Source organism: Acinonyx jubatus, chromosome A2, assembly GCF_027475565.1.
Source record: "Acinonyx jubatus isolate Ajub_Pintada_27869175 chromosome A2, VMU_Ajub_asm_v1.0, whole genome shotgun sequence".
Classification (NCBI taxonomy): Eukaryota; Metazoa; Chordata; class Mammalia; order Carnivora; family Felidae; genus Acinonyx; species Acinonyx jubatus.
Genome location: NC_069383.1, coordinates 87,230,263 through 87,248,377, shown reverse-complemented (window position 1 = coordinate 87,248,377; position 18,115 = coordinate 87,230,263). Strand labels below are relative to the sequence as shown.

The 18,115-nt window shown below is 38.8% G+C and overlaps 1 protein-coding gene across 1 annotated transcript in view; it reads left to right on the top strand.

Moving 5' to 3' along the window:
• Positions 1-18,115, top strand: part of RELN (reelin) — a 579,194-nt gene that overhangs the window by 4,029 nt on the left and 557,050 nt on the right. Inside the window, exon 2 of the mRNA XM_053218590.1 lies at positions 14,009-14,092. Coding sequence (XP_053074565.1) covers positions 14,014-14,092 — 79 coding nt within the window. The 5' untranslated portion in view covers positions 14,009-14,013. The remainder of the gene's footprint in view (positions 1-14,008; positions 14,093-18,115) is intronic.

The following is an 18,115-nucleotide window of genomic DNA, read 5'->3' as shown; positions in this document are numbered from 1 at the left end:
CTGCCTTCTGCACATATTCCTCCAGTTTGGGATGTGGATTTCTGGCCTGGGGTGGCACACCTCTTCCCCCATACAAGTTCTGAACCAGAGGATAAAGGAGTCAGACAAAAGAAGATACAAGTATAGGTTTATTGCTGATTAATGTTGCATTGAAGGATATAACTTAGGTGTGTGACAAGAGAGAATTTCCTAATGCCGAATCTCAGAATTTGAGCAATTTATCTACCTGTCACAGGTGGCACAAGAAAACTGTAACCTCCTCCTGCAGGGACAGAAACTTTGCCACTAAGTTTACCTTTTGGCACATCTTCTCTACAACCAGACAAATCCCAAAGAGAAAAAAGGGGAAGGAGGGACTAAGTTACAGAGTCATAGTTTCTGCTCCTAAAGTTACTCAGCATATAAGAAATTCATCCTTTACTGGGGGAAGAAGAAGAAGTGAGAGAGTCCAGGAGTATTATGCAATGGATATCTACAAGGACAGAAACCTATGGAGGGGGAAATGCTTAGTTCCATGTAGTTCCCCTTGAGCTTGGTAAAATTGCTGATTCCCCATTCATTGTTGTATCCTCCATACTGAGGCAGGATCCCTTTTTGTATACCTTAATGCATCAGTAAAGCTGCCATTATGGAAAAAAGAAGACACACAAAAACTCAGTGGATAATGGGAAAACATTTTGAGACATCTTTGAAAGTGGAGATTTCTCCATCTAGAGTAGATATAGGAAGTTGACATATATTCCTGATCAAAACTCCTTAGTTACATCCCAGGGAAGATGATTTCCTGTGATGAGTTATAGGCAGTATTTTTACATATACCATAGTCTTTTACAACCCTGACAATACCGTAATCATTTCTGGGTCACCAAACATAGCTTATGGCCAAGGCCTTCTTGCAAATAATTGCTTCATTGTGTTTCACCTATTGTGGCTAAGATAATGTGACAGATGCCTTCTGAAATAACAATGAGATTTCTCCATAAAGTTTATTCTTTATGGGGAGATAGCTCCTGGTGGCAGCTTGTTAAAAGCTTAGGTTCCTCTGCCCTTCTCTCCTGGCCACCCGGTCCTTATTGCATTTGAGTCCAGGCAATTAATATGATATGCCCAGCCACAAAAGATGGATCAAGGAAGTATTTGACATTAAAGCTCTTGCAAAGTAGGTAGCTTACCATGGTTTGGAGGTAGCTCAGGGTACTTGAATTAGATATTATTCTTCCAACCTAATAAGACTGAAATAACAATAACTGGACAGAGATCTATTTTGCATATCTCTCAACATATTTAAGGTAAAAACTGATCTTTAGAAACAAAGTACCCAAAGACCCTTGTGATCAGCGTAGTTTTAAAAGGCAATACATAGAATAGCTATAAAACTTTAACTTCTTCGATAAGACAAAAACTTCTTTCCTGATTTATTCCATTTGGTAGTGAAAATAAGATTTGTTCTTAGTGGTGAAAAATCTCAATGCCACCTGATATTTGTGGCTGTATTATTCAGAGCAATTAATTGAAACAAATAACTTTGAATCTCAGGGGGTTAACACAATAAAAGTTTATTTCTCGCTCTCATCACAGCCCAGTGTTGGCCAGGCTGGCCTCCATATTCTATGACATCTGTGTATGCTCTCCAAGGGTGACTCCTCTGGGAAAGGGAGTGATGAAGGCATACCAGCTCCTACATGCCTCAGTCTGGAAGGGATACAGTCAGAGTCCATTGGTCAACTTAATCATATGGTCCTAACCTGACTACAAGAGGAATGGGAAAATACATAATTAAGATGTCGGCCAATCTTTAGAAAAACATACCCTAAGAATGTTATGCCAAATAATTTTTAAAGTTGCCACCATAGAAAGAGCACATGAGTATTTGGTAAGCATGGTCTCTGTCACTGTAGCTAAGCACAGCTCTCATGCCATCTTTTAAATCAGTAATGGTTTATTTTAGCAAGGCAGAATTACTGCATCAAAATTTACATGTTATATCCTTAAATCTATAACCAGAGTAGATATTGGCATGTCTAATTTAGTCTTCAGATGTCTAATTTAGTCTTCAGATACTGTGGAGTGCACTTTCTTTTTCCCTTTGCTAAACCTGTTAGGAAAAGCTTATTTTTATGGATAGGATATTTATTTGTAGTTAAGTCCTTTAATTTCTGAGATTCATTGGTCAGCACACCCATATCAATTTTGCTTTAGTCAAAAGGGGTTGGAGGGCCATTGACAATGCCTCTTAAAAGATGATCCTGCAACATTATCTAAGAAATCTTTAAGATTCCTGGGTGGAGACAGATGGTGCAGCTCAGCAGTAAAATAATCAGTGTGCACCAGACTGTTGATCTTATATGTGGATCATAAATCTCCAGACAATGACTGATGGTGCTTGCAAACATTCTCCCACAAGCTCATCAGATGTATTTGTCATAGTGCAGCCAGAGAACCGAGTGCCCTTATTATGTTAATTGTGAATTACACAGGCAGTGCAAGCACAATACACTTGACCAAAACATAGTGTTTGTTTTGCTTTAAGATAGAAGTGAGCCTCTCAGTGTAAGAATACCAAGAAGTGGCCTGACAACAGATTATTCCACTTGATTCAGTCCTCATGTTTGAGGTTGTATTTATTTGTTTACTAGTAGTATGTGAAGGTGAATTTGTACTGAGTATTGCTTTCTAATATTTTAAGGAAAGAATGTCTTCTGTGTTGTTATAAGACTTTGAGTTTGTTATAAGTAATGACCAACAATAGATGAACAAGCCTTCAGCAAGACCATTCTTAATTGTTCTAGAAACAGTCTAGCCACCCCCATCTTGGTTTCTTAAGAAACTCAGAGGGACCAGAAACATGGTGAACCACTTAAAATAGGTATATGTAATTCAGAAGTACATAGATTGAGTGACTTTTACTCCATTTTACACAGGTTGTAGATAATTAAATACAGTATTTTGAATCTTTTAATGATATGTTTTAATGGAGAAAAGCTGATGATGTCATACTGTGGTAGTAGTTGAGGAGAGTTGGGGTGCCATTACATTCACATGGATTATCTGTGGGAATAGGAATTGCTGATGTGTTTCAGCTTTGACCATTACCTTCAGGGTTATTCTGGATCCACCAATGGCTCTAGCATAATGTGTCTTCTCAGGAGGTCTATGAAAATGCTGCTTCTGAGGATGGGCACAAAAATAAAGATGTTTAGACAGAAGTGGCTTAGAAAGAAGATAGCTGTTTTGACTTATTCTGACTTTCCCTTCCTCATGAGTTGTCTTAATTGACCAATTCATAGCTTGGTGGACACAAACTGAATTTTTAAAATAAGTTACATTTGCAAATTTCTTAATTAGTGTAACTTGAGGAAGTGAGATTAGCCACATTTAACTGCCAAATTAAGGGCTTTTTACATATATAATCTATATTTTCCTGCCTCCCTAATAAGTAACGGATTATATATGTAAAAAGCCCTTACATATCGTCTTGAGATAAAATTTTCTGGGTTCCAATTCCACCTCAGCCACCTATTAGCTCTGTGACTATGTCTCAGAGCTTTAGTGTCTTCATCTGTAAATACAGGAAAATGACATATCTACCTTAAAGTGTTATTGTGGATAATGAGATTGTGTTAATAAATAATTTAGTAATTAAAAGTTAATATTTTTTCTTGTGCTAACATGAGAACTTAGCCAGGTGCTGTCCAAGGTGCTGAGGTGAGCCCTGACTCATAGACCATTATGACATAATGCAAATGGCTTGCCCAGAGCTGCACAGTATGTACAGTCTATCAAGTTGACAGCCTTCTGTTCAGTCAGGCTATATCCATTTCATTTTGACTGAACTGAAGTGGGACCACTGATAAACTACTTCATATAAACCGTATAATGGGATTAAGTGCCACCACAACAGCTAGCCATTTAAGATAGCTGTTTTGACTTGACTAGTCCCTCATCTCAAGGAATTGTCTTAATTGACCAGTTAGTATCTTTGTGGGCATACTTTAATTTAAAAAGTAAAATACATATGCAAATTTATTCATTGTATGAGTTTGATGTATGAAAGGAAATACATTATGAGAATGTGTTTAACCTGATAGACATCCTACCATCATGTTATACTCATTTATTAACTTAATACAATTGGAATATAATATCTAACAGGTATAGATAGCTATAATATATTGAAACGTACTCAATAATCAAAAATCTTTTTGGCATTATGTATTATATAACTTATTTTTTTACTTTTTGTCCACTTCTCTGATGAGGGAATGTGTGCTCCATAAGGGCAAAGAATTGTGTCTTGCTCACCCCTTATCCCTAGAACCTGAAACTGTGCATGTCATATAGAAGACATGCCAACAAATTAGATAACATAAATGAAATGGACAAATTCCTAGAAAGACAGGAACTATTGAAATTGATTCAAGAAGGAACAGAGAATCTGAAGAAACATATAACAAGTAAAAGATTGAATTAGTAATTTTAAAGTTTCCTACCTGGAAAATCCCAGGCCAGATGGCTTCAGTGGTCAGTCTTACTAAATGTTTAAAGAAGAGTTAACACCAGTCCTTCACAAAATTCAAATAATTAAAGATGGGGCATACTCCATAATTTGTTCTTTGAGGCCACTAGTATCTTGATGGCCAAACCAGACAAGAATCACAAGAAAACTATACACCAATATCTTTTATGAATATATATGTAAAAAATCCTTAACAAAATACTACCAAACTGAATCCACATAAAAATAATATAAACATGACCAAGTGGTATTTATCGTGGGAATGCAAACTGGTTCAATATACAAAAATCAATTAACATAATATAATATGCCATATTATAAAACGAAGGACCAAAAAACCCCCATGATCATCTTAACAGATGCAGAAAAAAACATTTGACAAATTCCAATACACTTTCATGATGGACACATATATACACACATGCACACACGCAGGCATGTACACACAAACTAAGAACAGAAGGGAATTTTCTCTCCTGATAAAGGGCATCCACAAAAACCACACATCTAATGTCATACTTAATGGTGAAAAACTGGAAGCTTTCCACAAACTACAGAATGGGAAAAAGTGTTTGCAAATCATGTGTCTGAAAAGGGACTTGTATCCAGAATATATAAAGACAAATAACCCATTTAATTATGGGCAAAGGATGTTAGTAGACATTTATCTTAAGAAAATACACAAATGACCAACAACCACGTGAAATGATGCTCACTATTAGTAGACATTAGGGAAATGCACATCAAAACGCCCTGCAAAATGATTAGGATGTCTATAGTATAAGTGATGTACAATAACAAGTTTTAGCAAAGAGGTGATAAAATTGGTACTCTCACATATTGGTGATGATAATGTAAAATAGTGCAGCAGTTTGGAAGTTTCTCAAAATGCTAAACATAGAGTTAAAATATGACCTAGCATCTATACTCCTAGGTATATACCAAAGAGAATTGAAACCATATGTCCTGTACATGAATGTTCACACCAGCAGTATTTGTAATAGCCCCAGAGTAGAAGCAAATGCCCATTAATGGATGATAAACAAAGTGTGGTATATCCACACAATGAAATATGATTTAGTCGTATAAAGGAATGGAGTACTGATCTATGCTACAACACGGACGATCCTTGAAATTCTTATGCTCAGGGAGATTATTATGTTACTAGATTATCACAAAAAGCCAAATATTATAATATTCCATTACATAATATGACTGAATAGACAAATACATAGAAATAAATAGTATATTATGGTTGCAAGGGCTGGGGAAGGGGGTAATGGGGAGTTACTGTGAGTATGGTGTTTCCTTTTGGGTAATGAAAATATTCTGAAATTAAATAATGGTGATGTTGCAGAACTCTGTCAATATCCTAAGAACCATTGAATTGTATGATTTAAAATGGCAAAATGCATGACTCATGACTGACATTTCAGCAAAGCTGTTTTTTAAAAATATGAGTGAAGGCACACTTAATAGCCAAAAATAGTTGGTATGGAATTCTATTCCTTATGATTGCCTCTTACAAAGAAAACTGAAAGGAATTCACATATATAGTTCTCTATCCAAGGCCCTATCTCTTTATCTGCACTGCCACCTTTTTCTTTGAACTTTGCAAAAAAATGTTCTGAGTTTCTCTTACTATTTCACTTCTCTCTAAGTCCTTCATTGTGTAAATAAACTTAGCCTTTGTTTTTTTTTTAAAGTTTCTTTATTTATTTTGAGAGAGCGAGAGCGAGAGAGAGAGAGAGAGACAGAGGGAGGCTACTAAGCAGGCTCCACGCTGTCAGTGAGGAGCCCAATGAGGGGCTCTAACCCACGAAATGTGAGATCATGTCCTGAGCCAAAATGAAGAGTCAGATGCTTAACTGACTGAACCACCCAGGTGCCCCTAAACTTAGCATTTCTTATAGTGAGAAAGAACTCATCCACTTCACAAGGCTGAAGAAGACAGGGTATCACCTGGAAGTTTCAGGATAGTTTTAGTAGGTGGGGGCAAGAAGGAAATCTGTGTGTACTGCCACACAAACACTTCTATTCTGTCCCATTTGCTTTTGTATATGTAGAAATATGATATAACATATATTTAATGCTGTAATAAAGCAACTTATTTTGTAGTCAGTGATGCATGTGAAGGTAGGGATTCCCAAGGTGATATAATATTCTGGGAAGGATTATCTCTTCCCAATCTCCATCCCCCCATCTGTCAACTCATGGAACCAGTTCCTTTTCAATGCTTGGAGAGGGAATAGGAGGGAATAGAAAGGAGCTGTTTCTAACGTAACTGAGGGACAGGAGACAGACACTGATGTGTCACACTGGATGTTCTAAGGCAATAAACCTTTGCATTATGAAGTGTCTGAATGATTGCTAGATGTTTCCACTCTTAGACCTGGTCTCTTTGACAGCCTCTTCTTTCTATCCATTCATGGGATTTGAAGCTCCCCCTTCTCCTGCAATGTGTTAGAGGAACTGGATGGTACCTATTGACTACAACCATCAGCAGAAGCAGGACACAAGACAAGGTCTGCCTGTTGGTGGTGGGTTATGGCAGGTGAAAAATGGTTATGGAGCCTGACATACTTCTGAAGGAGACAAGAGAAGATACAGGGAGAGGGCTCAAGGGAGATACTCTCTCATAAGTGAGGTCATGGAGGCTACCTGAGAGTTTAGGAGTAAGGCCTTATATCTAAAAGTGGAAATCAGAGACAACCCAAATTAATGAAGGAAGTTAGTTGAAAATCTTTGCCTCCCTGAGGGCCCTAAGTGGATTGGAATACTATTATTACTTAACTTTGGTATAACAATAGATAACATTTGATGGGATTTTGTACCTGTTTTTGATTAGCTATGGGAGTGGGTAGGTCACCCTTACCATCCCTCCCAGCAAGCTCTTTGGTTCTTTTGGTCTGGGAGTGGGGAAGGTGAAGAGAGCCATAAGTGGGACCAACCAACATTCTCTCCCCTGATAAAGGGCCTAGCTTCTTGGTTTCAATAATATAAATTAATAAAGTTAAAATTTCCCCTTTTGCTTTTATATTATCCAGATCATTGTTGCCTACAATTTTCACATGTTGGAGGATCAGCTGTACAGGTTGCTTTATGAGGTGATCTTTGATTACATTAGTAGAGAAATACATTTAGGAGGACAAAAGTGATTTCAGATTAGGGGAAAAGAAAGCAATTGAATTCACAATTAATATCTTTTTTTATTAAAATTTTTTTGAGAGAGAGAGAGAGAGACAGAGCATGAGCAGGGGAGGGGCAGAGGGAGAGGGAAACACAGAATCTGAAGCAGGCTCCAGGCTCTGAGCTGTCGGCACAGAGCCTGATGCGGGGCTTGAACTCATGAACTGCGAGATCATGACCTGAGCCAAAGTCAGACATTGAACCAACTGAGCCACTCAGCCACCCCCCATAATACCTTAACTGGTTAAAAAAAAAAAAAAAAGGAAAAATATTCAATAATTTTATGAAAATGACTAAATGCTGACTCTACTTGGTAAACATCTCAGGAAAACCTACAAAAGCTAGGGGCCCGTGAATTTGGCATGGTCCTCTCTTCCTTTTTTATTTTTTTACAGTCCACTCTTCCTAATAGAATAAATCTCTAGAAATTTATTGCAGCCACCTAGTGGGAAATGTATGCTAATAAGACCCACAATTAAAAAGGTCTAAATTACTGTCCAAGCAAACCAAGAAAACCAGTGTCCTCACACCTGAGAATTTGCAACATTTTTCATTTTTGAACTATTCAGACACTCCAAAGATTCAAATGTGTCTAAGAACCAAACACACCTATTTTTATGAGGTGAGGCAAAATGGCTCTTGTGCTAAAATAATTCAGCATTGGCAGGAGCCGGGGTTCTTTCAGTGTTATTGTTTTAATGCCCAGCAAAATGCTTTGTTTGAAGCATATTGCAGGACAAATACATCTTTCGAGTGTCAGATTTCATATGCCTGCATCTTTTCTTAGTCCCTTACCTGTCATTATATGAAACTTTTATGACTACTTGCAGACAAAGGCCAGAGACACAAAGGGAAGGAAAAAAAGAATAGTTTAGTAAATAACAGATCAGCAATTTAAGCTCGGCTGAGGAGTTCAGCTCCTTGGCCTCAGACTGCTGAAGCGGCTGGATTCAGGTGTACTTAATTCCAGGGAGTCAGAGCGAGAAGCATTAAGAGCTCTCATGTCCTACTGTTAGTGGTGCTAACCCTGCTTCAACTAACCAAATCACAGAATCTCACAGCAATTGCTTAATCTGTTTGCCTGTTTTTTCACCTGCAATCTACTAACATTGTACTCTCCTTTGATACACACTATTGCTACCAAGTATTGCTAAAGGAAAATAATTAGAAAAGCAGGTGATGGCTATAAATCAAATAAATATAAATTAAATAAGTTAAATAAAGATGGCACACTGCAGGCACAAAACAGAGAACTTTGGTTTCTCCGTAACAGTAACAGCCTATATTTATGGAGGGTTTTACTATGTGCCAGGAATTATTCCAAACACTTTACTTATCTAACCACTTACTTAATCCTTTCGGAAGCCCCATGAGTTCAGTATTTCATCTATACCATGCAGAGAATAATAATTCTACATCACAAAATCGTTGGAACACTTCCAGGTGTAGAGGAAGCACTCTAAATACTAACTGTTATTATGCAGTTCACAATCTACTCTTTTTTCTCCTTGAAAATTCAGGCACTTGCTTTTCCTCAGTTTTCTGGTGCTTTTTACCTTTATGACATTGTGAAAGTCATATACACAGCTTTTTTCCATGTTTTAGGATACAATTTTTAGAGCTTAAAAGGTTGGATGCATTTAAAGCAACAAAAAACATGCTTTCTTGATATCTCCTCTCCTATCTTCCCATTCCCCTTTTGCTGAAGTTTATGCCATGCTTATCTTGATAATTGTCCTGGTATTTTAACAGTACATTCAAATTTACAAAGTAATTTTAAGTGCATTCTCCATATAGCAGAGTGGTCTATAGGCTTATGTCTTGGCTCAGTATTTCCTGGGTGTGTAATTTGAAGTGATTCACCGACCTCAGGCTAAGTTTTCTCACATGTAACATGAAAGTAATAAAACTACGTATCTTCTGGATTTATTTTCCAATGATATAATACCTGTAGAGGGTTTACGTAGTTTCTAGCACAATAGAAGTATCCATAGTAAATGCTTGTGAAGGTTGTATCACTAGTGATACTAGTGATTATCTTTCCAATATCTATTCCACCCCAAGGGTTAGTTTCAGCTAGTCATTATTGTACATTTACCCTTACTGTGCCTGATTGTATCTTTACCAGTAGAAAAAGGAAAAAAATATTCAATAATTTTATTAAAGTGCCTAAATGTCAACTCCACTTGGTAAACATCCCGAGGAAACATAGAAAGCTAGGGGTCCCCGAATCTGGCATGGTCCACTCCTCTTAATTGAATAAATCCCTAGAGATTTGCTGAAGCCATCTAGTGGGAACCATGTCATTGAAAGACTGGCATGTCACCCAATTCTAGACAATAAGACAAGAGCGGAGGTCTGCTGGGGGGTTTCTGGGAAAGATTTTCTTGGTGCTAAAAAAGAGCTACAAGAAAGAACTGGTCCCTCTTCTTCCTTTGGACATTGTCATGCTTGGCTGTGATAATGGGAACAGCTGGAGCCATCTTGCTGCCAGCCTGTGGATGAAGCCAATACAGAAAGGAGGGCAGGGGGAGCTGGAAACCTGAGGTGCTGGGCTTGGAGCTGCCCCTGCCCTACCTCCGAGCTCCTACTTACATTCCTCACTGCATATGTTGTTCTGGGTGGGGTTTTCTCTCACTTGCAGCCAAAAGCATTGTCTGACATGAAATGTTGATAATAATAATCAGCCACAGCAACATACAAGAAAGATGATGAGGTTTTACATTTCTCTCTAACAAACTTTCAAAGAGGTTCTGTAAGTAAATGATTTAAACCCAAGTACTCACAAAGGAGACAATGCAGTTCTGACAACCCATTTAAGGGTGTCCTATCCTAGATGTATGTGTGGCAAATTGGTTTCAGAATTTCTTGGGCTATATATTTGAGTTTGATGTGCTGGAGGATGAGGTGAGGAAATATGATCCATGAGGTGTGACTTATGTCTACTCTCCCATCTTCTTATGATAAATCTGGGGTTGTCTAGTTCTAGAACTCTACAGAGCAATGATCAACTCATGGTTTCCAATCACCTCCTTGGTCTTTTTTAATTATTATCACTTCCTAATGTTTATATAAACATTGGCTTTGATGATAGATGATCAAATAACCAATATATTTTCAGGAAAGTAATGTCTGTTCTGAGAATATTTTATCAACATGATTCTGTGTTTATCTCATATTTAAATTGATTTTTTTCTGATAACCTGATAGCCAACATTCCTTAGATCAGACAACCCTTCTTTTACTCTTTGCAACCAGTACCGAGTCTCTGCCTATCTGTTATGGTCATTCTTTTTCAAATTCAGTGTTTCTCCTCAAACTTTAGGGTGGTACAGAATCTCCTGGGGGGGCTTATTAAAACAGATTGCTGGCAAACTTTAAGTCTGGAGTGGGGGCTAAGACCTTATATTTCTTTTTCCAGGTGATACTCAATTTCCTTGTCCAGGGACCACTGTTATAACATAACCTTCAAAACACTCTAGTTTAGGGGCACTTGGGTGGCTCAGTCAGCTGAACATCCAACTCTTGATTTCAGCTCAGGTCATGATCCCAGGCTTGGGGATAGAACCCTGTGTCAGGCTCCATGCTAAGTGTGGAGCCTGCTTGAAATTCTCTCTCTTTCCCTCTGCCCCTCTCCCTCTCTCATGCGTTTTCTCTATATAATAAAAATTTTTAAAAACTTCTAGTTTAATTTTTAATGCACTGAATATTTAGAAGTGAGTAAAGCCCACCATAGGTCAGAAATACCCCAGATTTTAGGTCTCAGGTCTCAGTATGGAACTTATACTAACTGTGTAGTGATTCATTGATTGTTTTTAGTCTACATCTAAGAAAACAATGCTTGGGCTTTTTTTTTTTTAATTTAAGATTTTATTTGTAAGGAATCTTTGCACACAACATGGGACTCAAACTTACAGCCTCAAGATCAGGAGTTGCAAGCTCCACCGACTGAGCCAGCCAGGCACCCCACTGTTTGGGCTTTTAAATGTGGTTCTTCTTTGGCCCTTTTCTTCTCTTACCTGGTAATGTCTCCAGTGTTCACTGTTTCAAATATGGCTCCTGCATAGCTGTCTCTGATCTTCCTCTCTGTGTCCCTCACCTCCCTCCCAACCTTCAGGGACCTTTTTCCATAAGCAAGCACTACAGGAAGCTTCAAACTTAGGATGTCAAAATACAACTTGCATATACCTATTGTTGTTGCCTGCTTTTTATTCCAAATTCCTCTCTACCTTCATACTTCCTGGCCTTCATTCAATATACTCTCTCTGCCCTGCGAGCCCCTAGTGAGAGACTGCTTACTTTGGAGGCTCAAACCAAATCCCTCCTCCAGGAAACCTTCCCAGTTCTCCCTGAAGGAAGGCATTTTCGTCCTTTCCATTTCTCTCTCTTTTCATGGGCTCATGGGTAAGATAAAGCCCACACAAAATAATATCACTTTTCATTCATTTAAAGTCAACTGATTAGGACCTTCAATTACATCTGCAAACCCCTTCACTTTTGCCTTGTAACATAGCTTAATTATGGGAGCAAAATCCCATCACATACTTAGTCTCACCCAACTGAAAGGTTGGTTGATGATTTTGCAGGGTGTGCACATAGGGAGTGGGAATCTTCTGGAACTCCAACCCAGATCTCCTGAATCTGAAACTCTGGAAGTAGGGAATAGTGACCTGTGGTTTAACAGTCCTCCAGGTGACCCTAACGCAGGTGAACATTTGAGAACTACTGCTTTAGACTATTAAATGATATAGGAGTGCAAACACCAGAGACCTAATCTTCATACTGTGCAGTCATGAGAAATTCAATAACCTCTCTGGGCCTCAGTGTACTAATCTGTAAGTTGTGGACTTGGGATTCATCCTTTTGTTTTTATGGCTTGGCTATAACTGTGGCTGTTTGCTTATTGATTGTTTTGGCATCCATCCTGGCTCCTAGTTCCCATTAACATTGGGAGCCAGGGAGCTTACGGGCTTGTGCCAGAGTCTGCTCTTACTGGCTTGGAAGAACTGAATGCTAAATATTCAGGACTTTTGAAAGTTGGTTGTAAATCTTTGTAGCTTGAAATTGGCCATGATGGGAGTATTTACTCCACAAAATTGGCAAATGTTACAAATCTGGGCTCTCCTCGCCCCTTCTCAGTATATCACTGCCCTGGCGCATTGAGTAGTGCCTACCCTCTCCCTCAGCCATGCTAAGAAAATACTCTGTACAGATAAAGAAAATGCTTGTCCTTGCTATGTTCTTCCAAAATTTTAAGGGGGCCCCACACAAACTTTTTGGTTGTGAGCTAAAGGAGAATAAGAATGTCTTAGAAAATGCTTTTGGGACTGTGAGGCATGGAGAACTCAGCTCTGGTCTTGGAGCAGAATATTGGGAATAAACATTCTCGCCGTATGGTGAATGAACAATGTCCAAAGTTATGATCACTTGGTTGCTCTCCCTCTCTCACTCTGAACCATGTGTCGGCTGCCACCTTCTTTCAGTGTTTGCTTCCTTTCCTGCTTTGAGACGTCTAGATTGGGGGACTGAAATGCATAGGCTATAGGTTCAGTTACTTCCCTGCTGAGTTTAGGGAGGACACTGGCACAGTGGGTGAGAGCATAGCCTTTGGTGCTAATAGTCTATGTGCAAGTGCTGGTTTTGCCTCTTTTTAACTGTTTAATCTTACATAATTTGTCTTTCTGCTCTTTTCATTACTCATCCATAAGCTGGAGATACAGTCAATTCTGCTGTCATGCCTGTCAAGAAAACATGAATTTGGGCACCTGGGTGGCTCAGTTGGTTAAGCATCCAATTTCGGCTCAGGTCATGATCTCAGCACAGAACCTTCTTCAGATCTCTCCCTCTCTCTCTGCCCCTCCCCGACTCGTGCATGCTTGTGTGAGTGTGCTGTGTGTGTGTGTGTGTCTCAAAAATAAATAAACATTAAAAAAGAAAACAAGAAAACATGAATTTATTCAAAGAAGTTGAGCACAGTGCCCTGCCTGGTAGCAGGAAATGCTGGATGTGTGCAGGAAAATGCATCCAGCTGAGCGGAGCCCCAGCAGAACACACAAACACTCACAGCTGGCCAGAACAGGGAGCTGCATTGGTGCAGCTGCTGCTTGGATTGCTGATACCCCTTCCTCACACTCCACAGATGCGCAGGCCCCACTGTTGTCCATCCAGTCGGACACCTTCCCTCTCGTTCATTTTCCCTCTTCCTTCTCAGCCTATTTTGTATTTTTCCTTTCTATTCTCTGTCATGTTTCTCTCTTTATCTTTTCTCTGATGCTCTTCTTGTATTTCTTTTGTTATCTGCAGGCAGGATGGCGAGCTGGGAGCAGGTGGACGGTGGCTGGAGTGTAGGCACCCACCCCCACAAGCAAGCTTCACGTCTTTTTCAAGGTAAAGTGCCATATTTATTGTAGTGATTATGTAGCTCTTAACTATCTCACATCTATAAAACTGTGATACCACTTTTAATGTTTATTTTCTTTTTGAGAGAGAGAGAGAGAGAGACAGAGCAGGAGCAGGGGAGGGGCAGAGAGAGAGGGGACACAGAATCTGAAGCAGGCTCCAAGCTCTGAGCTGGCAGCACAGAGCCTGATGTGGGGCTCGAACCCACGAACTGTGAGATCATGACCTGAGCCGAAGTTGGACGCTTAACCGATTGGGGTGAGGACGCTTAACCGACTGAGGCACTGAGGTGCCCCTGTGATACCACTTTCATTGGGTTTTTATCTTTTTAAAAATGTGACACTGAAAAGTTTTTTTGCCTATTGTACCCTAACCCCACTTTGCCATAAGACCCGTGTTTTATTGCATGATTTTGCCTAGAGTGGTGATTTTTAGGAACACATATATCACATTGTAGCATAACTGACTGTAATATCAATAACCATCTCTTTCATGAGTTAATATGTACATAACACTTAGGTATCAGTTGTCTGTAGTAAGTGGTAAATTAGCAATGGCTATGTTTGCTCTTACAAAAAGGGGATTGAAGTAGATAATATTGTCCAAAGACTTAACAACTCCAGGATTTTGTGCATTCAAGAGTCTATTCCCCCTAATTATATCTATGAGATGGAAGACTTGGGGCCCAGCCTGTTCAAGGACATACAACAAGTTAATGAGAAAGTGAGAAAACACCAGCGTCCAGGGCTCTTACCTTTTCTCCTAACCGGTGACCCATGGACTGAAGGCAATATCTGAAAACTCATTGCAAAGTCATTAAACATCTCTTAATTTCTAAAATACATATTAAAGTTTCCCGGTTATGGGGCGCCCGGCTGGCTCAGTCAGTAGAACACGCAACTCTTGATCTCAGAGTTGTAAGTTTGAGCCCCATGTTGAGTGTAGAGATTACTTAAAATCTTAAAAAAAAATAAGTTTCCCATTTATGAGAAGTTGTGTCAGATGGAAGGGACTCAATGACTCTCAGGAGTTGGGGCTGTCTCGAACAGCTAGAAGGCAAATGTCTAGCCTATTCAAATTTTACTCTGAGTTTGAAGTACCTTTCTGTCCTTGTGCCTTAAGGGAGAAAGCCATACAAGGTAACATCCAGTCACTGGCAGATGAAGGCCTAAGGGGCAAAGAGAAATTGATTTTTATCTCCCCCTTCACATTATTATCTTTTCAATAGCAGTTCTCTCAACCCCCAAAATTCAGAATACTTATGCCCATGGGTGAAGGCTTTGCTCTGTATTACTTATGGTACACACTGATGCCTAGCCAAGGAATATATTTTCCTTTGTGAGGGAATAGCCTCAAGAGCTACAGTGACCTAAACTCGCCCCCCCCCCAAACTCTTTTTAATCCCTCACTTAGTATTTTTAAATATTTTTTTCAATGTTGATTTATTTTTCAGAGAGAGAGAGAGAGAGAGAGAGAGAGAGAGACATGGCATGAGTGGGGAAGGGCAGAGAGCGAGGAAGACACAGAATCCAAAGCAGGCTCCAGGCTCTGAGCTGTCAGCACAGACCCTGGCCCGGGGCTCGAACTCACAAACCTTGAGATCATGACCTGAGCTGAAGTCTGAAGCTTTACCAACTGAGCCACCCAGGCGCCCCATCCCTCCCTTAGTATTGAGCCAAGAGTAAAACAGTAGTATGTGGACCCTCCATACATTGTAACACTCATTTGACACTTGGGTTATCATCCATTCTATAAATGGTGATGCATTTTTCTCCCATAATTCCCAACTTGCCAGCCCTACAAGAACACATGGTGGTTTTAGTTAACTTAATGGGAACCATGGGGTAATTAATTGTATTCATGTGTTACCTCTTTGGGGGAAGATGAGCCTGTAAAAATGAGTACAACCTGCTGAATTTGTGTTTTTATTTCCCAGGCTGGATTACATTAGAATAATGGCAAAGCAGTTTTTTTTAGAGCAGTGTTTCTCAAAGTGTGGTCCATAGGCCCTTGGAGTCCTGGAGACTTTTTCACAAGGTCTGCAAGGTCAAAACTAGTTTCATAAAAACACTAAGACATTATTGCCTTTTGGGGGGGGCAGTGTTGACATTTGCCTTGAGAGTGCAAAAACAAGCTGCTGACACCTTAACCCAAATCAAGGCAATGGTACCAAATTGTACTAGTCGTCATTCTTCACTGTTTTGCTCTTACAGTTAAACAAGCTGTAGTTTCAATTAAGAATGTCCGTGATAAAACAATCAAAATTATTAATTTTGTGGGGTGCCTGGGTGGCTTAGTCAGTTGAACTTCTGACTTTTGATTTCAGATCAGGTCATGATCTGAGAGGCATGGGACTGAGCCCTGTGTTGGGCTCTGTGCTAAGTGTGGAGCCTGCTTACGATTCTCCCTCTCTCCCTCTGCCCTGCTCCCCTGTTCATGTGTGCTCTCTCTCTAAAAAAAAAAAAATGAATAAGTAAAAATAAATTATTCATTTTATGAAATCATTTTTTTTAAATCTCTGTGACAAAATAGGAAGTGCTCATAGAAGACCAAAATCTAAAGTAAAGCAATAGTGCAGTTGTTTGACTTCTGAGCTGAACTGGTCACTTTTTTTTTTTTTTTTTTTTTATGGATCACTATTTTAATTTGAGGAACAACTGACATATAAAATATGGCTTTTTAGACTTTGCAAAAATGAACCAAGCAAGCCTTGGTTCTAACTTTTTTTGAATGGTTATTTATTTATTTTTGAGAGAGAGAAAGAGAGAGAGAATCCCAAGCAGGCTCCACGCTATCAGCATAGAGCCTGACATGGGGCTCAGTCTCACAAACCATGAGATCATGACCTGAGCCCAAAACAAGAGTCAGATGCTTAACTGAGTCACCCAGACATCCCTGTTCTAAGTTTAGATATTTGTTTCCAGTGGTAAATTTGAGCTTTCAGGTGAAAATTAGGACTTCCGAATGATCATATCTGCCACCATGAGCTTAACAATGTCTCAAGAATTAATGATTTTTCTAACAATATTTGTGGTGATATTAACAATTATGACTTTTTAAAAATATCGCATAGTGAAATATGTCATAATTTGGAAGATCTGTGTAACTCAGTGAAACAATATTTTCTAAATGACTAACACATGATGTTAAATCAGGAATGGGTAAAAAGAATAGTCAAAATACAAGCGAGACCAATAGATTTTAATGTGACAGAATATAAAACATTCATTAATATGGTTTCAGATTCCACACTGTGGTGTAGTGTTTGCTGTAGTATCAAAGAATATTCCTAAGTATATAAAAAGGTTATTAAAATAGTCTCTCTTTTTCCAACTAAGTATCTGTATCGGGCCCAATTTTATTCATATACTTCAACTCAAAGCAACATTTGCAACAGTGAATGCAGAAGCAGATATAAGAATCCAGCTGTCTTCTATGAAGCCCATCATTAAAGACATTTGCAAAAACATAAAACTATGCCACTCTTCCCACCAAATTCCTTTTGTTTAGAAAATATTGTTATTTTTCAAAACCAGTATGTTAACAGGTAATAGATTTATTATTTTTAAATGAATTTATAAATAAATATTTTAAAAACATCTTCATTCACACTTCTAATACAATACGTACAAAAACAAAAGTTTTGGGGGATTTTAAATATTTTAAACATTTTCAAAAATGCTTGAGACTCACTGTCTCAGAGCTCTGAACTGGATTTAAAGTATAGTTGTCAAGGGGAGCCTGGGTGGCTCAGTCGGTTAAGCATCCAACTTTGGCACAGGTCATGATGTCGTGGTTTGTGAGTTTCAGCCCTGCATTGGGCTCTGTGCTGACAGCTCAGAGCCTGGAGCCTGCTTCGGATACAGTGTCTCCCTCTCTCTCTCAAAAATAAATAAACATTAAAAAAATTTTTTAATAAAAAAATGTATGGTTTTTGAAGTATTGTCCATGGACCACCAGCCTCAGGATTATTAAAAATAGTATTAATCGTATTATTAAAAATAAGTATAA